Raw genomic sequence first — 23902 nt, forward strand, 5'->3', positions numbered from 1 at the left:
GGTGATAATTCTGTGTTGCTTTGTCACTACGAGCGACTTCCTTTACATCACACAGTCATTCGACCCTTTGTTAGTATAAACATATTGATAAGTGAAGCTTTAATAACAAATCCCTCACTGATTAATCATTGACTAATTGTCCTCAGCACTTCAGAAGGACTCCTCTCAGCCTCTCGTGCTTTGTCTCTCATGTTTACAGAAGCTACTACTTGATCAAAGGCATGCATGCATTTTAATAATATTTTCTTATTATGCTGTTATTTTGGCGACTGCAACATTTTGGCCAGTGTGTTTGCTTGAGGGTAGGTGGGTGTGAAACAGACTTTTTCTCCTCCTGGGCCCCCCTCTCCTCCCTCTTTTTGGACTCATACTGGTGGACGGAGGGCAAGAGAAGAGGGGAGGGGAGTGTTGAGGAGGGAGGCTGAGGGTAAAGGGAGGGGGTCACCATTGAGTTGTCCACCCACACAAGGCCCCCTCTGGTCACCTGCGTGGGCTTGGGCCAGAAGAAAGGCGAGGAAAAGAAGAAGAACAAAAAAACGACAGCTTTCTAACCCCAAACGTCAAATGTGGCAAAGGATCTTGGGATAAAAGCGTTTTAAATTAGCAAGAAACTTCCTCAAAACTACAGAAAGGGTCATTGTCAGTATTCTTAAAAGCTCTTCTTAACAGAAGAGAGTTTCAGCAGCGAGAGAGGCAGCAGAGAGAAGAAAAAACTCTCAAAGCACTTGGCTATGGCATGATCTCAAAAAAAGACCTGGTTTATCATAATTAGAATTGTTCCAGACTGTCAAACCCGTGAGGCAGGGAAAACAATGCACTCTTGGATATTTTATTGAGGAGTTATGGTAAATTACTTGATGTATAATTATGTGAGCCGGGCAGATTCTGTCCTCACCGTCTCCTCCTACATCCCATCTGCCCTGTGTGTCCAGAGAGTGGGTGACTGAAGTAGCTGCGGGGGGGATGAGGAATTTATTGTGGAAAATTATAAGAAAACTTGTGATGTAACAGTCTGAGTTGCACTTCTGCCGTTCGAGCCGACACCGCAACGTCCTCGGCCTCCAAACAGAATGAGCAGCAGAGGAAGAATAGAGGGGAAAAATATAGACTTAAAGGACCTCTGTGACATTAGGAAGCGCCCTGAGCGTATTTTAGTCTGGCAGAGCTCACTCCTGGCCAGGGAGACTCCGGAGGATACAGTGAGCCAGAAGAGGTGAGGAGAACAGAGGGGAAGAGCGTTAGACTGGTAGAAAGAGGAGTATTTTTAGGGTGGTCTGTTATCTGCGGAGACGAGGGCGTGTGGTATCACAGCCGGGTCACATCGCTGAGGGGGGAAACAGCACGAGCTCTCCGCTGAGACGGCAGATAAGGAGGAACAGAACAATGAGATTTCTCCATGTCTCTCAAACGCACACTAGACTCTTAGAAATAGAAGTGCTCACTAGAACCATAAAGGGTTCTTTGGCTTGTCCCAGGACAACCCCTTTTGGTTCCCGGTAGAACCAACCAATCATAAAGGTTCCACTTCGAATACTTGGAACCATCAGTGTAAGGTGTCATCCAGAACCCCCTATGAGAGGTTCTATAGAAAACCCTTCTATGGTGTAATTGTTCCACCCAGAACCGTCTCTGGGGGTTTTATCCAGCAACACTCCACCTTCTAGGGGTGTATTTGAGAAAGGTTTCACCCAAAACCCTCTAATGGAGGTTCTACAGAGAATCAGTCTATGGTGTAATTGTTCTATCTAAAACCCTCTCATGGACCTTTTCCACTAACATGGAAGCGGGCTCATTTCAAGTTTTATCCGGAACACACTGTGGGGGTTCCACCAAGAAGCTTTTTATAATCCAAGGGTATTGTCTAGGACCCATTCTGTGGGTTCTTTTGAGAACCTTTTTATATTTCAAGGGCTTTATCCAGAACACAGGGTTTTATCTAGAGCACACTCAGAGGGTTCAACCAAGAACCTTTTTATATTCCAATGGTTTTATCTAGAACCCACAGAGTAGAGAGTTCTGCTTAAAGGGTTATACCCAGAACCATATGTGAAAGGTTTCACCCAAAACCCACTAATGGAGGTTCTACAGAGAACAATTCTCTGGCCTAATAGCTCCACCTAAAACCCTCTCATGGGCCTTTTCCACTGACATGGAACTGGGCCCCTTCCAGGTTTTATCCAGAATACACTCATTTTCATAATCCAAGTTCTGCGGGAACCTTTTTATATTCCCAGGGTTCAAGGATTTCAATAATCCTTGAAAAGCACTTTCTTCCAAAATGGGTTTTTTGGATGGCATGTTCTTAATGCAAACCTTAGTCTTACAGAGACCCCTTGACAAACCCTTCTCTCAAAAAAGGGCTCTTCAGGAGCAAATGGTTCTGGGTACAACCTCCACCCCACCGTTTTAGAACGTTTATTTCTTAGAGTGAGTGTTCTTGTAACCACATCCACAGGAAGACGCACTGCAGCCTCATTCTCACACATCCTCTCACAGACATTTAGAAACCCTCAGACAAAGTGAAAAGATCACATCAGAACGCAGCCTCGGTGCTCCACGGGTGACCTGATCTGATCTTTTGACTGATAAAAAAAAACAACATTATTATTTTTGAATCTCTTCCCTTGACTGTTTATCTCTGTCCTCTCTCCCTCTCCCTCCCTCTCTCTCTCTCTCTCTCTCTCTCTCTCTCTCTCTCTCTCTCTCTCTCTCTCTCTCTCTCTCTCTGTCTCTCTCTATCTCTCCTCTATTGTCGCCCTCTGAAGATGTAAATGCCAGCAGAACAGATGGATGTAGAGAACATCTCATCACTCTGACACCGTGTTTATGCAATCACACACAAACACGCACACAAACACACTCTATACGCTCTGAAAGCAAGATGCTGATGGAGATTTCCTCAATCATCAAAGTGAGCACATGATGCACACACACACACACACACACACACACACACTTTTGGTGTTTTGGTGGTTTTGATGAAACCTTCTCTTCGCTTCTTGCTTTGTTTATACTGAACACACGTGCAAGAACACGGCCGCATATCCACATGCACACACACAAATTGATTAATTTGACAGACTGCACTCTTAGAAATTAAGAACCTAACTAGAACCATAAGGGGTTCCTTGCCCAGTCCCTTTAGGAACCCCTTTTTGTTGTGGTAGAACCTTTTATCAAGGTTTAAATTGTAACTCTCTCAAAGAGTTCTACCTAGAGCCTAACATAAATGGCAATTCCTAGAACCAACATAAAGGGTTATACCTAGAACCATCCGTGAAAGACTATGGAAGATTCTACAGAGAACTTTCAATGGTTCCACCCAGAACCCTCTTCGTGGGTATTTTCCACCAACATAGAAAAAGCCCCGTTCCGGTTCCTACCCCTAATCTTAAACCGTAGTGAGCATTTCTGCCAAAAAATAAACCGGTTCGCAACCAGAAAGGTTGGTTCCCAACTGGAATCAAAAAATAGCAGGTTTTTAAAAGTTGCCATCTCATATCCTACAGATCGTTGTACATCGTACAGGACCCTCTGTGGATCATATCCTCGAACACAATGGTGCTGCACACTTGGGTTTGTTCTCTAGATAGCACCAAGTTCCAAGAATCTTGAATGGAACTGGTTCAAGAATCAGAGATAAACTAGTGGAAAGGGGGCCTGAAGTGGTTCTACTGTGAACCTTTTTATATCCCAGGGGTTTTATCGAGAACACACTCAGGAGCTTCTACTGAGAAACCTTTTATATTCCAGAGGTTTTCTTTACAAGCCACCCGGGAACTTTTTTTCTTATGGTACAAGGATTCGAACAAACCTTGAAGAATTCTGTCTTCCGAAAAGGCGTCCTTGAGCTCTTTGATGAACCTTTTCTTCAAAAAAGGGTTCTTCAGAAGCAAATGGTTCTGGCTACAGCCTCAGCCCTTCAGGAAGAACCCTTATTTCTTAGAGTGTAGCAGCTGTTATGGAGAGAACTGGGTACTAACGAAACGCCTCTGACATGCTAATGACGCTTTGTCGACCCGGGGAGTTCAAGCGCACACACTCACACCGTACAGATTTAGAAAATCTGACTATTATCTGTCGTAGAACCCGGAGAATACCAGTCTGGTCGTATGAATATTAAATGGTTTTAGTTCCCAGTGCGATATAAGCACTGTGTGTAGGACTGCGAGCCAAATGAAACCCCAACTCGCTCCAGGAATATCTTAGCGAGGCTTTGAGGGAAGATCCTTTTTCAACACCCAACACCACCACCACCAACCCCCCCTCTTCACCACCACCCACCCACCCAATCAAATCCTCACTGGCAGTACGCTGCTCCTCATCTCTCTTCTCTGCTTCTTTTGTTCATCTCTCTCTCAGCCGCCCACACACCTACCGTCCCTCGGGCTTTTCTCTTTACACTCTCGCACACATGCACACATTTACATTTGGCTACTTCGTATGTACTTTGCCTTATTTCTTCCTGTCCTTTCCGTTCTCTTTATCATTAGTAGACACTTGGAGATGCTGTGTGTGTGTGTGTGTGTGTGTGTGTGTGTGTGTGTGTGTGTGTGTGTGTGTGTGTGTGTGTGTGCAGGTTCGTATGTGTGCACATACAAACAAAAACAGACAGGCCCTATATTTAGTGCTTTACAATACAGATGTGTGGGCAGTGGCCATCTGGGGCCCCAAATAGAACAAAAAGTAAGTGTGTGTGTTTCTGTTTGTGTAGATGTGTGTTTGTGCCGCAGCGTAGGGCTAAGGGCCAAACTTAAAGTAGAGGTTTGAAGCTGGGGGCCCGTTGTGGAAGCCCCCTCCAGAGAGCTGGGAATCTCAGGGGAGAGTGGGAAAAACATCCCGACGGTCATCAATCAAAACTTCGGTGACACAAATGACCAGAAACAACGGAGCGTTCTCCATCCATGTCAACTGTGTCACCTCCGCCCCACGGCCATGTCCCACCCACCTGTGCCGCGGCCCCATAGGCCCTCGCCGCACGCCGCCCGATGCGATTGGTCCGTCGGTCCCCGGGCGAAATCGTGATCCCCCTCTCGGCTAATTGGGCCTTTGTGATTGCGCAGTCTGTCGTGTCGCTGGGGGAGAATGAAACGTGAAAACGGTATTATGGTGGATGGGGGAAGAGTGGCATGTCGAAGCGGGGAGATCGTTTTTTGGCGTCTCAAAGCGCCAGATGCTCTTCCTGGGTCCATTATGATGCCTTACAGGGGATCGAGATGGTTTCGACGTAGCAACTGTGAAGACACAAAGCGGGATGGAGACCAGCACAAGCACATACATGCAAATGCAGGCGAACACACATACAGCCCTCTTGAAATCAGCCAAACACTTGCGATTCGACACTTTGAGGTTATGAGACCTTGCCTTTCTGCATGTTAAGCACAGAGTAAACAAAGTGGAGCATATCTCTGTTTCACCTTTGTTGCTTAAAATGTATGACAGATAGGGGTAAACCCCTCTGGATCAATGCAAATGAAAGTATTTACTTCTTCAAGCAGAGAGTGATTGTTCGCCAGAGTCTTTGAGAGACGGGAGAGTGTAGGAGGACGGGTCATGAGCCGGCTCTTTGTTTGCTCCACCACGCTTCTACACAAGGCCACAATCCTGTGCCATTTTGTTTAAAACTGCCTTTTTGTAAAGAAATCTGCTCCTATTTCTTTATTATGTCCGTAAACGTGGGGGTTTATTGATGAAAATGATAAAAGTGTGGTTAACAGATGGCAGGGGGATGATTGAAGCTCCTTATCCTCGTCTTATTAGCCTTAAAATATCCATCTAATAAAGATCCCCGAGCATTCATTTGGTTTCTCCTCCTCCTCCTCCCAGCAGCCATCAACAGGTGGCGCTGTAGTCACACTCTTCGGCGTTGTGCTCCTCGGGACAAAGAGGCTCCAACAACCTCAAAATTCAAGCAGTTCAGCCCTTTATCAGGAAATTGTGACACATTCATGTTTTGGTATTCATGTGACAGGCTGATGATGTGACGTTTAATGACCCCGTGCCTGCTGGCACCCTTCAGGGTTATCTCTGCTAAAATGTCACTTATGACGTGAGGAAAGGAGTTGTGCATTTGTTAACTTTATCCTCTATTATTTAAAGATTAGTGGTTTCACGGGACTGACCTTATCTGTGCTTGTTCAGTGAGTGTTTAGGAAAATTTAAGAAATATTATTTTAGACATTTAAAGAGTCAGTTCAAAAGCAGGAAAGTGTGTTATTACTTCCCAGGGTCCTCTGTTTCAACCCACAGAGCCTACAAATAAATCAACAAAAATAATATCCACTATTTCCAGGATCCATTTCAGGCTGGTCCTTGTTTACTTGTCTGTTTTAGATAAATAGACAGTAGGGATGATATACTGACGCTGGTAAGGACCACACTACTGTATGTCATTTGGCTCATGTCATTTGAATCACCATTAAGGGAAGCATCTGAGTGTAAGAGAGAGACCGCCCCAGTCTCCGCCGCTGCATCCAACTCGCTTTCACACTTGGGTTCATTCACACACACTTTTCCCACCGGGATGGAGCCGCTTCAGCCAGCAGCGCAGCGCACGGCCAACGGGGAACGACACACACGCTTTCACATGGCTGCGAACGTACGGCGAATATTTTCCACCTTCATCTGGATAATTACACTAGTTTCAAGTTCGAGGACGAGGATTTATCCGCCCAACGAAGGTGAGTGCGGAGGGGAATCGACACGTTCGTGGTTTTTTCACGCTGGGAGACACCGCTGCGTGCGCTCCGTGCGCGTCCGAGGGAAGGATGGCGAAGGAGCAGCGAGAATATGCATGAAACTTGAGCAGCCAGAAAGTTGGATTTTGGGGGGGAAATTTCACTGTTGTGATTTCTCCCGGTTTCTCGCGGAGTTGTGCCCCCAAGGAGTTGCGTGTTCTCTCTTTCCAGTGCTGTTCCGAAAGTCTTTTGTTTCTTGGATATTTCTCCATGATATGGCCACTGTAGTGCACAGCTGAGTGGGAAGGATTTGTGTTTTAACATAAACAGTTAAACTTATACTTACTGTTCTTTTTCTTTCTGAGGTTTCACTCTATTAAATCAATGCTAGAATTTGAAATTATATCTTTTCTAAGTATTTAGCTGATATAATGTCATGGAAATGACAGTCATTACTAAAATTAGTTAAATACTACAACAAGTCAAGTGAGATTTAAATGTTCTGCTGATTTGATTCAAGCTCAGTAGTCATTTATTTAGTGGTGATCTTGTGCTCAAGTCCAGAGCCCGACCGATATATTGGCTGGTCAATATTATTGACCCGATATTGGCCTGTCGAGCTCTATTTGTCTGTATGGGCCTTTTATTTTTCACATAATGCAGATTGTTTTCTTTTAATTCTTTAGTTTTATGGGCATCATTTCATGTATATTTGATATATATTATACATATTTCTATTCATTACATTCTAATCAGCTTCTCAAATGAATATGAATATTTTCTGGTTTCTTTAGTCCTCTGTGACAATAAACTGAATACCTTAGGGTTCTGGAAACAGCCATCAACATTTTTCACCATTTTCTGACATTTTATGGACCTAACAACTAATCAATTATAATGTTTTGTTATGATTATTTTGAATGAAATTGCGATCGTGATATGCGATATGGTTAGCAGGAGTGATCATTTCATTAGAATTTTCATTTCTACTTAAAAACAAAATTAATCACGACGTGTTGGGTCTGTATCAAACAAATATATTTTCTTTCATCTGAAGATCAAGATCTTTAGGCCAAGGCATCTTAGGAGCAGTACAGTACTTAAGTATAAATGTGTTTTCTCACACATTTTACCTTTTTCAAAAAATTCGGATTTAGTTTGTCAGTTCAGACAGTAGAGTTTATTGTTAAACTGTAAAATATCCTGCACCCATTCCGTATTTTGTCTTTGTGTGATAATCACATTTGAGGGATCATCACAATATCGGCCGATATGGTGACATCAGATTTAGTTTGCTGCTTAACATCGGTATCGGTTGGGCATTAATATGTGTCTGAATGTCATTGAGGTTAGTGTTTACCTCCAGAACTGGTCCCACGTGTCGAGCTACATCAACAAAGCAGAATCCACGCCAGAGAAGCAGGGCAAAGAGGAGAACTAGATAGCCAGAACCAACCAATCCTCACCAAATTCAAGCGTGCTGCAGGCCTGGCAGAGTTGGCCTCACAAAAACACAAACCAGCTGCCAAGTGCTTCCTGCAGGCTTCTTGTGACCAGCTGTGAATGTCTTGCAATATCGGCCAATATAGCAACATCAGATTTAGTTTACTCCCTAATATCAGTATCAGTTGGGCCCTAATTAAGTCTTTCAAGAACATAAATCAAACTCATTTTTCACCAGTAAAGATTTAATTAATTTATATGTCTAATTGAAGCAGTGTAGGCTGTTTGCCCTTAAACCACCTGCATGTCTGTGTGCATTTCAGTGACCCTGCTGGATACCAGGACAGTGCCAGGAGAGCTGAAATGGGCAGCCAGTCCTTCAGAGGGAGGGGTGAGTGGGAGCTCTTCTTCTTCTTCTTCATCTTCACCTTTATTTATTTATTTTTCTTTTACAGATACACTGTTTACAACCTGTTCTCTTTTGGAAAAAACACACTCACTCCATCTCACTTACACACACACACACACACACACACATACACACACAATTGCACACACCACTTGGTCTGGAAACTGTAAAGAATCGTCCCACAGATTCTGAAATGTGCTGTTGTTCACCAAGCCTAAGTGCTAATATGAGATTGCTGGCGTCGTGTTTGGCACGCGAGAAGGCATAAACCAGCTTGGTGGTGGGTGTCATTTTTTAAGGGATTTTTACTACCATGCAGTTGCCAGGATGAGTCTTGGAAATATCTATTTTATATCATGTCCTCTTCATCCTTTTGTACTTTTTGTCGTTGGTACATTGTGATCTGCCATCTACAGTGTAATGCCCTTCCTCTTCCTCCTCTTTTTTTCTCCATTTTGCCCAGTGTCTCTGTCTCACCTCTTTGTTGGTTTAAGAGTTATTGGTGAACTTGACTCGTATTTCTTTAGTCACCATGCTCTCATTCTCTCGCATGCTGCTTGATTGACAGGGTCCTGGTCTGCACGCACTGAGCTTTTGATTACAGGCACCCCCCACCTTCCGCATCAGCCACACACACACACACACACACACACACACACACACACACACACACAAAACACTATCTCTGTATGGTTGGGGCAAGTGCAATGCTTTTTTTCTTCTGACAGCTGTGATTTCTGTCTGCTGACAAAGACTCCAAAAGAGACCAGACAAGGAGGCATCATACCCCATGACAGCTCTCTCCCCGAATACATACATGCCCTGCCAACACACACACACACACACACACACACACACACACACACACACACACACACACACACACATATATAACATACAACAACACACACAGAGACAGAGTCATGTGCTCACACTCTTGCTCATGCGTACAAGCTGTTTTTTTCACATACTGTACATAGAGGAGTCGGACTGATGCTGGATTTTTGAGGCCGATATGAGGGCTGGGTATCGTTTAAAAAAATTAAAATACCAGTACCAGTATCAGTTCCCTTAAAGTGATAATGATGCCAATAGCTTTCTCAATTTAATGTCTTTTTTTCCTTTCTTCATTTGCTGCCTGTCATGTGAATTGGAGAATTCCTGAAATAAATCTTCCACATTTCATGCATTTATTTTTATCAGATGCCACAGGTGTTCACAAGATTCAAATTTACATCAGCACCTGTGTAGTTTTAATATTAATCATGAATAACTATAAATAAAACAGCACAAATAGAACAACTTGAATTAAGAAAAAATATCAAATGTGCATAAGATGCTACCTAAAAAGAAACTAAAAAATGAAAAAAAAAATAAAACAATCTGCGTTCTGTGTTCTGTGATATAAGACTGATATAACTCTGCTAAAACCAAACAAGTAGTAATTTTCTTCTAGATCTGATTACAAAAATGGTCAAATGAAGGTACTATTTGACTGATGGAGTTTGATACTAGTTGCCACTAAATTATTTTGGTTGATGCTTTATGGTGTCAAGTATCGATACTTCAACCTAGCTGATGTTGATATTTGAGAATAATAGAGATTTGATCACATTAAGCTTTTTGTAAGTTGCAAATGTTACAGTTTAATGCATGTACTTTTTAAAATCTTATTTATTATTATCTTATATATTAGTAAACATATGTTATTTTCCTAGTGCCTGTGCCTATGGTTGTAGTTGTTCCTGAAAATGAAAATGAAAATGAAAATGAAAATGAAAATGAAGCCTGTGAAACATTTACTGCACCACAGTTTCCTTTTTTCCACATCTGCCAACGTATACACCAGTATTCATTTATCAATATATCTGTAATAGGCCAACATTGGCCAATAAGATCGGCCCTGATGACATAATCGATCTAGCTCAATTAGACACACACAGGAACACCCCCCAACACACGCACGCACACACACACACGCACGCACGCACACACACACACACACACACTCTGACATTCTCTGACTCTCCCTCTCTTTTTCTCTCTTTCGACACGGCGCATTTAGTGTGTATACAGCTCTCACTAGAGCAGATTATTATTCAGTGGCAATAAAAAGCCAATTTGGAGTTGGGAGGCTCAGCGGTCATTTGAAGGGTCACAGTACAAGGCAAATAGTCGGCTCTATTGAGATGGATGGTGCAGTGAAGGTTGAGCCTGCTTCACTTGTATGGAAATGTGCCTGTAAAAACCTTGGAGTCGCAACAAATCTGAACCACTGTCCACTGCAGAATATTGATGCAAGAATGAATGTTAGCCTGTGAGCTTTCAAATGACAGCAACGAATTAGACGAGAAACAGAAGTGCATCTCATCTGGATTCTTCTGTATTTATGTGGATAAAAATTTTCCTCAGGTGGATAGAGATTCAAGATAAGTTCTCCACAGTCAGCATGTTTTTCTGGTCAGTGCATCTGTGTTAAAGTTTGTGTCTACTATTCTGAGTCTGGTGAAGTTTGGAGTTGAACTTTCGGTTACACCATTTGTTTCAGTTCGCACCAGTAAAGTAAAAAAAAGAATCAGCTTTCAGAGACTTTGACCTTCCTGTAATCACGACAGTAAACATTTAGTCTCATTTATTTTTGTTAAAGTGATGTCATCATTGTAGCTGCCCTAGCCGATTGTTAGAAACCCTTACTTGTGGGTGCTTTCAAGCACGCTTCAAAAACTCTGACATCCGAAAGTTAAATGTGAACTATGCAGGATTTTCCCAAAAAACAATGCCTGGACTCATACAAAAATAATCCCTCGCAATCATCATGTAAGACCAACCAGAAGTGTGTGGCGGGGCCTACAACCGCCCATACCTTCTTATTTTCTCAACACAAAATGTAGGTATTTGGTGTCCTGGGAATGAGACTCATGCAAGAATCTTCCACATTCACTTTATCCTTTCCACAGCATCTGTGTATATTGTGTATTTAATTTTATGACAACATCATGTAAATGCAATGCTGCTTGGGAGCTAATTATTAAACTTTGGGTGTCAAAGTTACAAAGTTTGTTAATTAACAATCAGTGTTCATTGATTAATGATCACTTTGATGGGGGCATCTGTTTTGATGATGTTTCAAAAATCTACAAATTGATTTTCATACTGTTGGCATGAGCTGAAACAAGGGGATGCCTGGAAGTATTTATGGTATATATTTTAAAGTGGTCGTCTTTTGCTGTTATTTTTTGAGCTTTTATTTTTTTTCTCAAACATCCTGCACCATTATTTTACCAAACATACCCCACATTTCAGTAAATTTCGACACAGAATCTTTCTCTGGCCAGCGTTAACTCATATGAGGCTGCAGCCGTCATGAGCTCGATCCAGTCCTTAGTTCTATTTTACAGTCCTGGCGGCATTTAGGAAGCCTGCGAGAGCTAACCAAACTGTGCCTTTGCAAGTCTCCAACAAGACAAAAACACGTCCTCGACGAGAGCAGATCCAACCACTCCTCAACTGTTCCAACAATGTCAGTCCAAAATGTGGAAACCAGCAGACGGTCCCACATGAGGTGTAGAAAAGTACCTGCAGAGCTCTTACGGGTGGCCTGTAATCAGAGGACGCTCTCTCAGGTGTATTAATAGAAGTTGCACGTGTGTTTGTTTGCAGTGGGAAGAGGTGAGCATTATGGATGAGAAGAACATCCCCATCAGAACGTACCAGGTGTGCAATGTCTTGGAACCCAATCAAAACAACTGGTTGAGGACAGACTGGATCCCTCGGTCTGGAGCTCAGCGGGTCTACGTTGAAGTCAAGTTCACCCTGAGAGACTGTAACAGCCTGCCAGGGGTCACCGGCACCTGCAAGGTACAAGAAAACATACTCACAATGTCTTGACAGAGCATGATGGTCGTTGTATAGGTTGGACGCAATTGAAATTAGTTGACAACAAGGACTTTGAACATGTTAACTTTTATGCTAATGAGTTAATGGACAGACTGCTGCTAATGGAGCTTTATTATGTATTACAGCTGCTGGTTATTCAAGCACAAACCCCCCTTTGACTCATTATCATATTAAGAGAAAAGATGAACGCTGATGATGATAAATAGACGCCTCAGTCTGACTTTTTTTTTCCTGCCCCCTTTTGTCTTGTAGGAGACATTCAATCTGTACTACCACGAATCAAACGAAGACAGAGAGAGCTACATCAAAGAGAGCAGCTTCATTAAGGTGGACACGGTGGCAGCAGACGAGAGCTTCACCCAGGTAACACTAAACAACTGACTCAGCCTTTGAGTTCTTTATCCTTCCTCCTCCGCTCACTTTAATTTGCTCTTATCTTGAAAATAAAACCCCCTGCGGCACTTAGCTCTGATTTTTTATTTGTTTTACTAGCACTTTTATCGTGGATGTCCATTCTGCTGTCCCAGGAAGGTTGGCAGGAGTGCTTCTGCTTAGTCTTTACTAAAATTACTTCTGGTTTTAGCATTGTAGGCAATGCAGCTTGTTTTACCTTTGGAATCAATAGAAGTCGATCTGGATGAGAGCCAAATGCTGAAAATGTGAAGATCAGCCATGGTTCAATAGCAACTCCCACTTTAGGTTGAACAAGCAAATTGAATTAATAAGGGCCAGCACACTTTACTGCAGATTTCATTTGTCTCCATTGTCTTTCCATCCAGGTGGACGTTGGCGACCGCATCATGAAACTGAACACCGAGGTGCGAGACGTAAAGGTCACGACCCGGAAGGGTTTCTACCTGGCCTTTCAGGATGTCGGCGCCTGCATCGCTTTGGTTTCCGTCAGAGTTTTCTACAAAACCTGCCCGCTCACCGTCCGCAACCTGGCAACCTTTCCTGACACCGTCACCGGGGCCGACACGTCTTCTTTGGTGGAGGTCAGGGGGTCTTGTGTCAACCAATCAGAGGAGAGAGAGGAGCCTAAGATGTACTGCGGTGCTGACGGAGAGTGGTTGGTTCCTATTGGTGGATGTCTCTGCAACCCGGGATATCAAGAGAAGAGTGGCTCGTGTAAAGGTAAGTGACGCTGGGTGCAGCAGAGCTACTGTACCATCACATGTTGTTGTTTGTTTTCGTGACGCTCTGACTCATCCATATTGGACTCTATACGCTCCCAGCTCCCCTTGTGTTGCCACTTCTGTGTCCCATGTCTCTATGAGTAACAAACATTAGTACTCCAGTTAACAAGCCATTTGCTAATGATGCAAAATAGTGGCAGAGACTTGGTTTGCGTAGTAATTAACACCTGTTGTGGATTGTTTTAATTATTTTTAAGGATTTTGTTTAGAATTGTCAGAGTTTAAGCGTGCAGTATGTTACACAACAAATTAATCAGTGTGGATATTTTTCCGTCTTTCACAGAATTATAGTGAGTTGTATCAGACATTTCATACTTTGGCTAGCTACATATTTTTTATGCTTTTGTGTATAATAGGTAAAGACATTTGTTGGGAGCATATTCCAAAAAAAAGGGGGGGGGGGGGTGCTCACATTTCACTTTAAGGAGGTAGTGTTTGTCAATTTGATCCAAATAAATAAGTGAAATGTGAGTATTTTGTCCTTTTTGACATTCTACCTTTTACATTTTTTGGAATATGCTCACTGGATTTTGGGTTAACCACTCAGCTGAGAATCCCATTATTCCAAGCACAGCCTCTTTTTTCCAGGTACAATATTTGCAGGGAATCAGCATTTGGCAGCATAAAACTCAGTTCAACATATTGGGAAATACACTTATTCACTTTCTGGCCAAGACTTACATAAAAAGATTGGTACCACTGTCATCATATCTGTCAGTTGAATGTTTTGAGCCTTAAAATTGTTAGCTTAGCGTAGCGCAAATACTGCAAACAGCGGGAAACAGCTAGGCTGCTTCTGTCCAAAGGTAGTATGACTCACCAGATGTGCACTGTGGATATAAGCCTGCCATTGGCTGCTTATTTCAGGCAGCGTCTGCTATTTGTGTATTGTCATTTTCAAAATTGCCACTATGGTAAACATCAAACTCCAAGCTAGAAACCTGCATGCTGAAAATGGCAAGTTAACACCTGGGTCACTAATGGACAAACATAAACAAGCTAGCAGCTGTTACCGTTTCTTTGGCGGGGATTTTAGCCATCACCTCTCCGAATTTTATTTTTTAAGTTTAGTTTATTTGAGTAATTTTTCAACATACAACTCAAATACACATGTATATGAATAAAATCAAATCAAGGCAAGTTATGCTGGCTGGTGTAGGCTGGATTGTTAGCTTATTACTGCCATTTTGAGGCTGAAAGTGTTCCATCCCCCGACAATGTTTTGCAGGGGTGCCGTTGCTGCATCCTGAGCTTTGCTTTGCCCGAGACGACTGTGTTGGTTTAAAGAAATACAAACAAACGAAAGTGATCCCCCCCCCCCCCCCATAACAGGATGATTATGTGTGGAGCCAGACCTTTCTCCAGCGCTGACACAGTGCTGTGGAAATAGGTCTGGCTATAGGCAACAGAATCCACCTACCAGCACCTCTGAAGCTCACTAATTAACTCATGCTAAGGAGTCACTTATGTTATCTCATGGATGCTCCTTGGGTTGCCTGGCAACCTCACGATGATGACAAGACTCCAGAGACGTTTACTTTACCCAAGAAAGACTCCAACGCACCTCCGCAAAACCATAATATGGCATATTTACACTTCATTGTAATATGGATTGAACAAAGACATGTAATGTGTTGACTAGTAGGTGGATTTTGTTGACTTTGGACGGGCCCAGGCTAGCTGTTTCCCTATTTACAGTCTTTATGCTAAGCTATACTAACTGTTTCCTGGCTGCATCCAGATTTGTAAGTCATGAAAATTGCATCAACCTGCTCAACTAACTCTTTTGCAAGAATGCAAATGTGCCTATTTCTCAAACTTCCTTTAAAATATTCATCTGTGAAGGTTGTAGCATAAATTTTTTACTCAAAAACCAGGAAGACGTTTTCTCTAGAGGCTCTAGAGTCGGAGCTTCTTTTGGAAAGTAACCCCCAATAACTGAGAGTAATCACATTATATTATTATAGTGGGTGTGAATATATCATGTCATGAAACTGAAGTATCCTCAGTCTAAGCAGTTTATGTGATCTCTTTTAATGAAACCAAGATGTAAACAGTTTTTTAATTCCTGCACTGATTATTAGTAGAAGTTTGCAGGTCTCAGTGTGAGGTGTGCTGACATAACAACAGCCATCTGGACAAAAATGTCTTTCTAGCACTTACAAATGTGGCCTGAACTTTACGGTAACAAATATGCAAGCTGTTCACACCTCTCTCACCAACATACATGTGGCGTGGATGACGTGTAAATGTTTGGACGTGAGTGTTGTGATAGTGAGGACTACTAAATGTGCGTGTTCGTGTGAGAAAAGTGGGGTGACTGGGGGACAACAGACACGGTGGAGACACTTTTACAACATGGCCTCCTCACTCCCCCCCCACCCCCCATTCAGTCAGATAGACAACAGACACACAACATGTTCGCTCACACACACACATACGCAGATGGACAGAGACCAATAGAGAAAAGGGAGAGCGACTCACTGATGTGCTCCCTCAGTTTTATTTATGAAGCCTATCCCAGCAGGCTAATTGTATAACAAACAGACCCATAATTCAAAGAGAAGAGCAGGGACGCTGAGAGAGAGAAAGACGGAGAGATGGACATAAAGAGGGATGCAGTTGGTGCCAGTTGGCGTTAAAAAGGGGGGGAAAAAAACTTGACTTTTTTTTCTCTTTGCAATAAGAAGAGTAGCAGCCAAAATTCTCTTTGTGACAAATGTTCTCGAAAACCTCCACCCTGCTCACCCCGTTTGTTCTCCGTGAAAAGAGGAGGAGGTTTGCGGGGTGGTCCCTGAGGCCTGAAAGATGTTCCTCCTCAACTAGATTTAGGAGAGACCCTTGACTCCGTTGAACCTCCAGCAGATGTGAAGTGCCATCTATCTATCTGCCGCTCTCTTCTCCTTCTCCCGCTGCCTGTCAGCGCTGTTGGCCGGGCTCAGCTGCCTCAGTGGAAATCCATCAAAGTCCGGATGAATACCGAACGCCGCACAGCGAAAACTCTGACCCTGCAGTATTGGATGGACGCCTTAACGCTTATTCCATTTTAAGTTTGAAATTCGTAGAGAGGTGGGGGGGGGGGCTGCGGGACGGAGGGAAAAGACAGATAGAATCAAGAAGAGATTTAGATGACCTGTCTCTCCTCAATGGATCTTCTAGACTCGCGTGTCTTGACTCAGTCAGACACAGATTGACAGAACACTTTCTGTGAATTAAGCTTGGACACAGACAGTGTAGGGTTTTAAATGTCCAATTACTGTCTGCACCGATTCATAAACTGAATTGTTTTTTCCCCTCTCCTAGATACTAGTGTTGGAAATGCCTCCGACACAACCTAAAATGCAGAATCGGCGAGTTCACAAGTCGATGCATGCGCTTATTAGATATCTCGTAATTTATTAGCTCGAAAATTGGAACCTGTTGCTTTACAGCAGCTTCCCATTTGCCATTTTTTTTAAAACTTGAGTCAGGCCATGCAACAATGATAGCAATCGTATCAGATATACAAGATTGTTTACAGCTATTTTTGTTTGGTTTGTATGATGTTTTTTTGCACTAGTAACAGATATATGCTAGGTTATCAGCTGATACGGGCTGGAATCGAGAAGAAAGAAATGCTACATCTCTAAAAGTGAGTATGTGTTTTTCCCAAAATGTCAAACTATCACTAAAATTGAAGCAAAAACAAGTCCTGACCTATGTATTGAAAAAGCAAGAAGCTAAACTAAAGAAATAGTTCATTCAGGCTTGTTTATTAATGCCTAATATCATATATCTTAGTTTTTAGTTTATTTGCAGTTTAACATTTCTTTATTGTGCTATGAGTCCTACAACAACTACAGTTTGCCTCTGTGTTAATATTTTAGTGTCTGCCGTACTCTTTTGCTTTTCTAGTGCATTCTAGTAGCCTGTTCCCAAAAACTCCTGTTGAATTGAACTTAAACAGGAGCAGACTCAGCCAAAGCGGTGAAATGTGAAAAAGTTCATTTTCAGTCTTGACACAGAGTAATGAGGATGGAGAGGATGAGAGGAGAAGCTCTGGAGAGGAAGAAGGGATTAGATGTTGAATGGGGCGAGAGGGGGATTGAAAGAAGGCCACTGACAGCAGAGGGCATCAATACAGGGCTGCCCCTCCCCCTGCTGGGGGTTCGTCATCGGGTGCAAAGGGGACGACTAGAAGAACACAAGAGAGAGGGAACTCCCCCTCTTTTCTAAACCCCTGGTTAAGACCGAGGTCATGACTGAGCCTGATGAAGACGTCAAAAAACCCTGAGTGACAGCCACGCACACACGCATACAGAGAGAGTTTAGCTAGAGTGCAGGGTCATGACCGAGGTAGATGAAGACGTCAAAAGTTTGACAGCTGCGATCCGTCTGGGAGGATCGGAAACGAGGGAGAAGAGACAAGAGGCAGAAAGAGGAGAAACAACAGAGAGAATCTGAAATGTGAACGGACAGAGAGGCAGAATGAAAGCGGAGCCTCCTGCTTTTTGTTTCGCTCTCTCTCTCCGCTGGCCTCCTTTTTCCCTCTCTGTCGTCTGATTCTGCTCACTGCTGCCTGCCTGGGAGGGCTGGAATGTTTCTCTCTCTCTCTCTGTGTGAGTGTGTGTTTCTGTGCGTCTAGAGAGATTTCATGCTTGTGCATCTTTCCAACGCACCTGCAGTGTCTCGTCAACAGCGAGGAGAGCGTTTTGGACGAGACCGATGAAAAGAGGGAGAGAGGAGCGAAAGACAGCTACTCTGAAAGAGAGATGACAGAGAGAAAGAGTGAGCGGATGATAGAGAGAGTGCGTAATCGCTGTATTCAGTCCCTCTAATTATTGCATCGCATTTCTGGACTCTGGACATGTTGGATTGCTGATTTAGTGAGTGTGTGTGTGTGTGTGTGAGTGTGTGTGTGTGTACTGTATCTCTGATTTTCTGCCTGACAAAGCCCTCCCTCCCATATACTCACAGTTTGGAGGACTGCCCAGGAATGCCTAGAGAGGAGTGTGGTGGGGCAAACAGAGAGGAAGGAGAGTGTGTGTGTGTATATGTGTGTATAGTATGTGCACACAGGCTTGAGAAGTAACGGATTACAAGTAACATTATTACAATACAAAAAAAGGTAACTGTATTCCCTCCAGTTACAGAAAAAAAGAGGTAATCCTATTACTGATACACTTAATTGCACTACAATTTTAAATTAAAGAACTGCATACTAATGTGCACACCACTCTGGTCTCAGTGAATGTTACAGTCAGTTTATTAGCACGTCCTCGAGTGAAAAAAAAATGCTTCACTGGGCGGAAATTTCAACATTATTTTGTCTTAGAAGCAGAGAAGAGGAACAACATCTCAGTACAGTGACAGTTCTGCCTTCAGCTGTGGAAACACTGTCATCATCCAAGAACTCAAGTTCCTAACTGCTAATGTTAGCCGCACAGAAATCCTGTTAGCTTAACTTGACTATGACTGAAAAATAATTGGGACTAAAGGTGCTGAAGCCCCAGATCTGAATAAGTTTATGTCAGTTTTTTTTATTTATACAGCACCTTACAAAACCAAAGTGCTTAACGCAAGGATAAAGCAAACAAAATAATGAGTATAACACAAACTATAAAAACAAAAGCAAATAGAAACTACACAGAAAGTCCTGTACATGATTCAGGCATGGAAACGCAAAGATATGTCTTCACCTGTGACCTAAAACACACAATAGATTTGGCTGATCTGACTCTTCCACAGCCTGGGAGCCAGAACAGAGAACCCAGAGTCCCCTCGTGTTTTCAGCCTTTAACTAGCAGGCCAAGAAGGAGTATACGGCATGAGGAGTTCACAGGCGCAAGATTATTATAGATGAGGAGGAGGATCTTGAAATGAATCCTGAATTTAACTGGAAGCCAGTGAAGTGACATCAGAACTGGGGTGATGTGGGAGCGATATGAGGTCTTAGTGAGAAGTCTGGCTGCAGACTTTTGGACTAACTGTAACCCGTTAATGGCGTCTTGGCTGAGACAAGAATAAAGAGCATTACAGTAGACTAAACGGGAAGATACAAAGGCATGCGAAACCATTTCCAACTGCTGGAAGGATAGCAAAGGGCTTATTTTGGCAATATTCCTCAGGTGAAAATAGCAAGACTGAATAACTGTCTTGACATGTTTTTCAGATTTCATCAAGTGGTCGAAGGTGACACTGAGGTTATTGGCAAATGTGTGAATAGCTAAGATTACTCAACAAAGTACACTAAAATGCACATGATCACAGCTATTAATCTAAAAGTACATTCATGCATAACAAAAGAAGGAAAACATCATAAAACATCACATTTGTTTTAACAATTTCACCATATTTGGTGTTAAGTTAGTCCAAAAGCAACAGAAAATAGACATTGTGATACTTGGATTAGGTTACTGGCTGCATTTTTAACAAGTAATCAGTAACTGTATCTGGATACTTTTTTATAGTAACCCTCCCAACCTTGTGCGCACGTATGGCAGGTGACAAAGGAATGGCACAAGAGATTGTGTGAAGGAAGCCAAACACAGGTGGGGGGGAATGGTTTGCATTCCATCATCACAAAGTGTGTGTGTGTTTCCGACTGTGTGTGTGTGTGTGTGTGTGTGTGTGCGCGCGCTATTGTCTCCTTCTCCCAGGTTGTTCTTAATGTAGCGGAGGTTTGCCAGCTCCACCAGCTCTCTGGCATCGAAACAAGCTCCGCTCTCCCTCTCCGTCTCTCTTCTGTCTTGCTCTCATTATCCCTCCTTTCTCTTCCCCAACTCTTCTCCCCTGATCCACACGGTCAGGGGTGGTGGAGTGGGGTGGGGTCGGGGGGGGGGGGGGGGGGGGGGGTGCTGTTGCTGCTGGTGGCGGGGGGTGATCTGAGTGTGATGGGGAGGAGGGTTATTGTTGTAGAAGCCCCTTTCACATGCTAATGCTCACTCTGTTGGCTTTGGGCAGGCACACACACACACACACACACACACACACACACACAGAGACACATTTCTCTTTAAACCGCCAGTTTTTGTGAGTATTTAAATTTAGACAAACGTAAAGCTGTGGCTTCCACTGAGCGCATTCCTAAGGTTTTAAATGCAATAGAGTGACGTGAGGAGCGAGTGCCCAATGCGAGATATGGGAATTTGATAGCGAGCAGCTCTGCAGGAATGTAAAGTCCCTTTTCGATGAAGACATACAGTAGAGAGACGATAAGGATCACGCCTTATCTCCAGCATTTCTGTGGGTTTTAATTAACAGGGCATGACCCCCGTGATTAATAGTGTCCCGCCTTCTCGTGTGACAGTCTATCAATCCGTCCATCCATCCGTCAATCTGTCCCTCCCTCCCCTCCATCCATCACACGGACAGGTGTCAGACTGGAGCGGTCGGGGGTACTTCCTCCATCTACACCCCTCTGCTGGGAAGAGAACAAGGGATGATGACAGATAACACGGGGTCAAGGAGAACACACACACACACACACACACACACACACACACACACACACCCACACATACAGTGTGCCGACAAGGCTCTTAGTTGGATTCGCAGTCAGCCGCATTTGCATTTTAGGTAGCAGAAGAATGCATATGCAAATGCCGACAATGCTGATAGTAATCAAAGGGCACCTTCCCTTCCACTCGCATCTTCTCCCTCCTCTTCACTCGCTGTCTTTTTTTGTCTCTCTTCACCTCTTTATCTCTCGCTCCTTGTCGGTCCTTTTCTCTCGCTGGCTCTCCTCAGTCAACCTTCGCCATTCCTTTACGTTCACTTTTCTCTCAGTCGTCTCGAGCAGCCAAGGGAAAACGTGGTCACTAAACAAGCTTTCACCTTATCTTATCTGTATACATTAATGTCCGCATCCCCACCCAGTTCATCGGTTGAGCTCGGGCTCTGCGTGGCCCTCGGTAGCGTAGGGTTAATGTCGGGTTAATGACACCCTCATGAGCTCTTATTCCAGGTCAGCGGCGCTCACCCCCTCCGGTCGAAAGTGGTGCTAAAAAAGACACAAAAGGCTACAGACAACAGAGAGAATAGAGACATGAGAGGGTGCTGAAGTTTATGGCTTCAAATACTTGCTCCTTTCTTTCTCTTCCTCCTCTGTGTTGGAGACAAGGGTAGAGGATTGGGTGGGACAGGGACAAAAGCTAGTGTGCTACCCCCCTGGCAGAGTCTTGTTTAGCCCTATAATCAACTCTTAAGTCTTTAGCAGGTCAAATACTTTTCTCTGTTTAAAGGGATAGTTTGGATTTTTTTAAGTGGGGTTGTATGAGATACTAATTGATAGCCAGTGTTATTAGCTACAGTAGGTATGTTGACAGTTTGGAGAAGAATAGATCCATTTATCCACTTACCTAAATAAATCAATATCAAATAAATCAATCTATAAGTATACGCTATATTTAGAATATGTTCACAGCTTTACCTTGCCAGGCAGCCTTTGCCAAAGAGAAACTGCCATTGTATAAGCTAGATATCACTCTGTTTGTTTGTTTGTGTTGCTGACTCAGTGTTTTAAAAGATTAGTTTGCGTGACATCACACAACAATACAAACAAACCAGGCTGTACGCCGTTGCGATAGAAAAAAGCAGTATGTTACTCTCAGTTAACCTCATATACTCAGTTAAATATCATATATGGATATCATTATATGTCCCACAATTTGCTTTTGTGTCTTCCCGTGTGTGCGAGAGTCTTATATCTTAAAAAACTACAGGATGTATGAGGAGTGTAGTGTAGGAGTGTAGTGTAGGGAGTAGATGCAGGTGGCGGATATCGAGATGCTGTGACTTTGGAATGAAAGAACAACTGCGAGTCTTAAGCCAAGGAAATGTCACACCTAAGTAAAAGAAATGCCGAATGAGACTTGATGTATGTCTTGTACTTGTGAGTATAAATAACTGCCTGAGAGAAGGAGAGGCGTTTTCTCAATCTGATAGTCTGTTGATGGTTGTGGTTGCCTGCTTGCAAGTGTGAAATAAATCTCAGAAAGACACTCTGTTGTTTGTGAGCCTTTGTTAAAGAGATAAAGAAATATCCATGACAACCAACAACTCCCGTGCTCTGCGCACTGCACTGATTTTGCAGTTTGGTTGGTTTGGAAAGGGCGATAATTTTGATAAAACAGTGGTTTCCTATCAGAAAAGGCTGTCTTTTGGCAAAGTTAAGCAGTGAGAACATTTTGAACTGCACTCTGTTCCAAGTAACTTTACCAAAAAGGTTCAAGATTACAAAAATATGCTTTATTTGTAAATGAATAAGTGCACCTGAGGGGATATTCCACAAGAAGAAAAATCTGTGAGGAACTCACACCCAGTCAAAACAGGAAGCACAAAGTTATAGAGTATAAAAAATAAAATAAAATAAAAGGAAATAACTAAACACTGAGTCATACCTGCATGACGTTTGTGCTGGGATCTGCGGAACAGTTGTGGTGATTGGACAAAATTGCAAGGTTGTGCAGAATTTACGAGGACTGGTTGCAGTCGCGACTTCCTGGAGAGGCCTCATACAACCCCACATCAAAAAGTTCATACTTACCCCTTTAATTCCCTTCCATCACAAGGATACACTGATGATAAAACACAAAGGAATAAGCACAACAGCAGGAGAGCGATAAAAAAGTGTTGTGTCTCGCATTTGAGGATATCAGCTGATGCATTATGACGAGTCATTGAAAAGATGAAAGCGACCTTATCAGCTGTAAAATACGTTTATGGATTTACAGGTTTCGAATGCGCGGTTTTCAGCTCGCGTGTTTGCGTTCGGTCTCATTTGAATTGGTATCGATATCCAGCCATAAAAAGCCGCTAGCTGGCTTCAAAGCTCACTGGTGGTTTGACGCTTGGAGAGGAGAGGGATATACAGAGATACAGCAAGGGTGTCAGAGTTATCAGAGACACAAAGCCAGATAAGCAGAGGTCGAGGAGGAAGTGCGCGGGGAGCGAATGAGGGAGGTTGTGAAAAATGTGAAAGAGAGGGCAGATGAGTGTGTGAAAGAGCAACTGTACGCAGGCTCGCGCAGATGGAGCAGGATGGTCGGTGTGAGCAGATTACAGAGGAGACTTCCTCCCTCTCATCTGCTGATGAGAGTGTCATAAAGCACCCTGACACACACGCACACACACACACACACACATCATTCCCACATTCCTATCCACTCCCACTGGGATGTCTTCATCTCCCTTGGAAATTTGAAAGGGTTGAGAGAAAAAAAAAGGGGAGAGAACCGGGAAAGATGGTGGGATTGAGGAAGGGGGAATGAATAGGGTGTGATGATGAAAAAGAAGGTGCT

At 43.2% G+C, this 23902-nt stretch overlaps 1 protein-coding gene across 2 annotated transcripts in view; it reads left to right on the top strand.

Annotated features, from left to right (window-relative positions):
- Positions 1-6490: 6490 nt before the first annotated feature.
- Positions 6491-23902, top strand: part of LOC146317517 (ephrin type-A receptor 4-A-like) — a 37498-nt gene continuing 20086 nt past the window's right edge. Inside the window, exons 1-5 of one of the 2 annotated variants that reach the window (XM_084733085.1) lie at positions 6491-6680; positions 8444-8511; positions 12190-12387; positions 12679-12789; positions 13206-13560. In XM_084733085.1, coding sequence (XP_084589211.1) covers positions 6524-6680; positions 8444-8511; positions 12190-12387; positions 12679-12789; positions 13206-13560 — 889 coding nt within the window. In that variant the 5' untranslated portion in view covers positions 6491-6523. The remainder of the gene's footprint in view (positions 6681-8443; positions 8512-12189; positions 12388-12678; positions 12790-13205; positions 13561-23902) is intronic. The other variant, XM_084733086.1, reaches the window with a different exon arrangement.

Source organism: Lutjanus erythropterus, chromosome 12 (assembly GCF_056507025.1).
Source record: "Lutjanus erythropterus isolate fLutEry1 chromosome 12, fLutEry1.hap2, whole genome shotgun sequence".
NCBI classification, from domain to species: Eukaryota; Metazoa; Chordata; class Actinopteri; order Lutjaniformes; family Lutjanidae; genus Lutjanus; species Lutjanus erythropterus.